At 48.5% G+C, this 4826-nt stretch overlaps 1 protein-coding gene across 1 annotated transcript; it reads left to right on the top strand.

Moving 5' to 3' along the window:
- The first annotated feature begins 3008 nt into the window (after positions 1 to 3008).
- Positions 3009 to 4376, top strand: LOC119363132 (trihelix transcription factor GT-3b-like). Its single transcript, XM_037628439.1, has 2 exons — positions 3009 to 4096; positions 4241 to 4376. The coding sequence occupies exon 1, from the start codon at positions 3092 to 3094 to the stop codon at positions 4058 to 4060; it is 969 nt and encodes a 322-aa protein (XP_037484336.1). The 5' UTR covers positions 3009 to 3091; the 3' UTR covers positions 4061 to 4096; positions 4241 to 4376.
- Positions 4377 to 4826: the final 450 nt, after the last annotated feature.

Genomic DNA, 4826 nt, shown 5'->3' with positions numbered 1-4826 from the left:
CCGTGCCGTCGGTCGTACTCCTCCATCTCTCGACGGAGGAGCGACTCCGGCGACTGGAGGCCGTTGTTGGTGTACTTCCTTGACGCGCGCTTCCTCGCGCCGTCCGCTTGGACACACCGCTGGCGCTCGGGGTTGTCTCTCCCGCCGGAGCTCCATATTCCGCCCACATGATAGCGTTCAGTGGCGGGATTGGACTCACCGACGACGTGAAATAGAAAGGGGATTGGAGAATAGCGGGGAATCGCGGTGGCGAAGGGATAGGGTTTCGACCTGTATCGACGCCGCAAACCCGTAGATATACCACGTCGGGAGGGGGGGTTTGCGGGCCACCGTAAAATGTTTTACGGGCCGAACGAGTATACAGGCTCTGTTCTGGCCAAAAAGAGGGCCGAGCCCGTATACTCGCTGGGATTTTGCGGGTTCGCACGTTTTGCGGAGTCTACTAGAGATGCTCTAAACTTGCGGCATGCATTGACTGGTGTTACAACTTGTCCAGCGTGCAAAATACGGTGCAAAACTCATTTGAATACGCGTGCAATGCTGATGAGGCATGACAGTGTGGTGTAGGGCCCATTGTCAGTGACCGGGCGGTGTAGACCAGGCGTGTGGTGTGTTTAAAAGCTCCTATGGGCACGGGCCCACCTATCAGGGAAACAGCGCAAGTTTAATATCAGAATGAAAAATTGCACCTTGTGGGATTCGAACTGCCAACTTCCACTAGTAACGCAAGCTAGGCTAGCGACCCTACCATGACACACTTTGATACCTAGGAGGATACACGATGTTATCCTATTCTTTGACAACATAAATTAAGAATTTTAATAATTCCCAAATAACGGTCGTGGGGGCGTCCGCCACTATATCCACACCCATTTATTTTCTATATAGGATTGTTATTATTTTGTTCACTAACAAGCCGTGTTCATGGGCTAAAACATACTATCTTTTTTTCATTTTTACAAATTTGTAATAAAATATAAATCCTAATTATAAATAACAGACATATAAATTAGACAAATTACACAAAAAGATGCTCATGTAATTCCAAATGCCCACCTATTAATTTAAGAAAAATCGATACAATCGAACTATGAATTATACAAATGTTTGTAAAATTTTAAAAAGTGTTTTAATATTAAATACAAACATTATAGCAATTTAATAATACGTATATAAAAATAAATTTACATATATGTTTAAAATTTTACAGATTTTTCAATAAAATATTCACGTAGTATATAAAAGTGTTCATGCTTGAATTCTTTTAACGTTGCTTTAGAAATGTTTATGTTTTTGATAAAGTTTGTGTGTTTTCAAAAATAATTTAAATAAATACAAATATATGTATGTAAAATAATATGAGCCTATTGTGCCATCAACAGATCATCAAATGGATACATATTTACAATGATATGTATATTATTTATAATTATGATTCACATTTTTTATAATTTTTGAAAATTGAGAAGAAAAAACAAAACTCATATTCAAAATGGGCCGCACTAAATGCAGCCCGTTTTAACCCATGACTGTGGTCAGTTGTAAACATAAAACCTAACATTCCAACTAAATCACAAAGTTGTGTTTGTTCGGTTAGTAGTTTTGTCAGCTTTTTTTGCGTTAGGTCGCATGTTCGACCCGCATGGCCGCATCTTTTGTGTTTGAAATTAAAATTCTTAATTTATGTTGTTTAAAAGAAATGATATAAGGAATGAGTATCCTTATAGAACATCAAGTGTTATCGTGGTGGGTTGCTACCAACACGCATAGGTTAGCTCGAGGTTCTGGTTCGAATCACCTTATGATGCAATTTCTCTTTCTAATTAAGTTGTGCTCTTTTGTTGACATGTGGTCTTGTGCTATGCACACATCAAGGTTTTTTCGTTAGAAAAGATAAAAAATGAGTGGGTTTTCACAAAAAAAGGCACACGCCTAGTTACCACCCCCTGTTGCTTACAACGGGCCTGCACCGTGCTGTCACACCTCGTCAGCTCCGCATGTGTATACAATCGTGTTTTGTATTGTATTTGTATGCTCGAGCCAAATTGCGGCACATGTTCAATGTATGCCGCAAGTTTTGATACTGAAGTGACTTTCCTCGCCAAGTTTAAGCACCAGTGGCATAACTGACTTTTTTCTTTAGTAGGATTAACTATGGTTGAGTGCATCCATGGGCCCATAAATCAGGAGGTTCAATCTTATTGAAAATAAAAGGAAATGGTGTTGAAATGGATATGATGCTAGTTTTTCGGGAAAGTACACTTTTTATTGACTCATAAGGTCGCATTAAGAAAAAAAATACAAACACTACGACCGCGTACACAATCTCTGCATAATTAGAATGCACACCAACATGATTGACACATAGGCAAGATAAAAAAACACAACCTCCGAAATTCTTGCTAAAATGAACTACAACATGCAACAGTACCCTCAACATCATCCGACGATGAGAAAAGGTGCTTCAACAATGGCGGTGAAAGAAAAGGATGACGGGAATGTGCTGTCATCGTCAGATGCACCCCCTAAGGCTAGATCATGGGTTTCACACCCGATAGAAGACCTTCGGACAAACTCTAAAAATGCCTCCATCAAGAGGATGACGCGAATACCAGCTTCATTGCAGATACAACCAGCGAAGATCAGACCTAAAGTTTTCATTCCGGATCCAAACTTGTTTGATAACTGTAACAATGACGTGACAATGTTACACTTCAAAATGCTGCACGACATGGTGTCTTGTCCGTAGTGTTCAAACAACAAAACTCATTCTTGGTTCCGTGCCACTTTGTTTTTTGGACTGGATATGCATTGTCATTGATGTAGGTGGAGGGCATAGCCTTCGAGAAGAGAAGAGGAGACGCGGTTTGCAGGCAGCGTGGCGGGCGGCGCAGAGGATCCAGATCTTGAATTCAAAAGCAGTGGGAAAGCAAGCCGTTTCCGCGTTGAAACAGATTGATGATTTCCTCGCCTCTTTCTCTCTCCATCTCGACCCCTCTTGACTTTCCATTCCTTCCCCCCATCTCTCTCTCTCATCTTCCCCCACTTTGCTCCGCTTTCCCGTCCACCGCCACCGCCACCACCACCGGCCATGGATCCCTTCCACCACCTCAACACCGCCTTCTCCAATCCCTACCACCCGCTCCTCTCCTCCTCCCCTCCCCACCCCTACCACCCGCCGCCCCCCCTCCCCCCTCCGCCCGCCACCGACCCGCCCGAGCGGGAGCGCCTGCCGCAGTGGTCGCACGCCGAGACGGCCGCCTTCCTCGCCATCCGCGCCGACCTCGACCACTCCTTCCTCTCCACCAAGCGCAACAAGGCCCTCTGGGAGGCCGTCTCCGCGCGCCTCAACGCGCAGGGCGGCTTCGCGCGCACCCCCGACCAGTGCAAGTCCAAGTGGAAGAACCTCGTCACCAGGTTCAAGGGCACGGCCAGCGACGCGCAGGCCGAGGCCGCTGGCGGCGGGGACCACCACGCCGGCGCGGCGGCGAGGGGCAACTTCCCGTTCCACGACGAGATGCGGAGGATCTTCGACGCGCGGGTCGAGAGGGCGCGCGCATTGGAGGCCAAGAAGGCCAAGGGGAAGGACGCCGCCGCGCGGCGCGATCCGGACGACGATGGCGGCGGCGAGGGCGACGAGGACGAGGACGACGAGGAGGAGGCGGAGATGTTCGACAAGGAGGAGGGCAGGGCCGATGCGGAGACGCGGGGCGCGGGGAAGAAGCGGAGGAGAAAGGCGGCGCCGGCGAGGACCGCATCAGCGGGAGGAGGGGTCGAGATTGGCGAGGTGGAGGCCGTGCTGCGGGAGTTCATGCGGCGGCAGATGGAGATGGAGGAGCGGTGGATGGAGGCCGCGGAGGCGCGCGACGCCGAGCGCCGGGCGCGCGAGGAGGAGTGGCGCGCCGCCATGGTCGCGCTCGGCGAGGAGCGGCTCGCGCTCGTGCGCCGCTGGCGCGAGCGCGAGGACGCGTGGAGGGCGCGCGCCGAGGAGCGCGAGGAGCGCCGGCACCAGCTCGTCGCCGCCCTGCTGGCCAAGCTCGGCGGCGACACGTCGTCCTAATCCACCCCACCAATCCATGCCACACACCATGCCCTGGTACGGATCAATGTTACTCGCTAGCTAGCTAGTTACTTCATGGATTCACCCTCCTCAATCATCATCACTAGGCAATGTAATGCTAGCAAATAATTCTTTCCTCATTTTCATCGAGGTCGTAATTTTGGATTCTTATTTGCTCAGGACGATGATCCATCCATCCATCGCCGCAAAGCGGGCGCCGGGCGGCCGGATAAGCACTTTTAGACCAGTTGTAGCAGCGACAGATCAAATCCATGATCGATCTTGCATGCCTAGCTTGTGCCTTTGTTAGGGTTTCTTTAGACAGTGAGAGGTCAGGAAAGGCGGCGCGTTGGTGTGTGTTGAAAAGGGTTTTGCAAACATCTTTCCTTTGTTAGTCTAGCCATGACCTGCAACTGTAAACTCACTCACTCACTGGTCTTATCAGCTTCAGAAGCTAGCTATAACATGCAGCTTTCCAAATGCATGGATGCATGCATGACTTTGCATGATCAATTAACCCATCCATCGATGTTGCTAGCTTCTCCTCCTTCTCCTCATCATTCCACAAGGTGGACGGTCATGGTCGCCGCAGGCAGAATCTAACAACGTGGGTCTGCATACATACATGCATTATTGCCTTTTTTTTCTTCAGATATATCTCTGCAGTGTGCATGTGTAGCTTTTGCGCAACATGGTCTATATATCTATCTACATCTTTCCTTCTTTTTCAGTTGCATGCCCTAAAGAGATTTGCATCTGAAAAGTT

This window comes from Triticum dicoccoides, chromosome 1A, assembly GCF_002162155.2.
Source record: "Triticum dicoccoides isolate Atlit2015 ecotype Zavitan chromosome 1A, WEW_v2.0, whole genome shotgun sequence".
Lineage (NCBI taxonomy): Eukaryota > Viridiplantae > Streptophyta > Magnoliopsida > Poales > Poaceae > Triticum > Triticum dicoccoides.
This window is presented reverse-complemented; position numbering and strand designations above follow the sequence as displayed.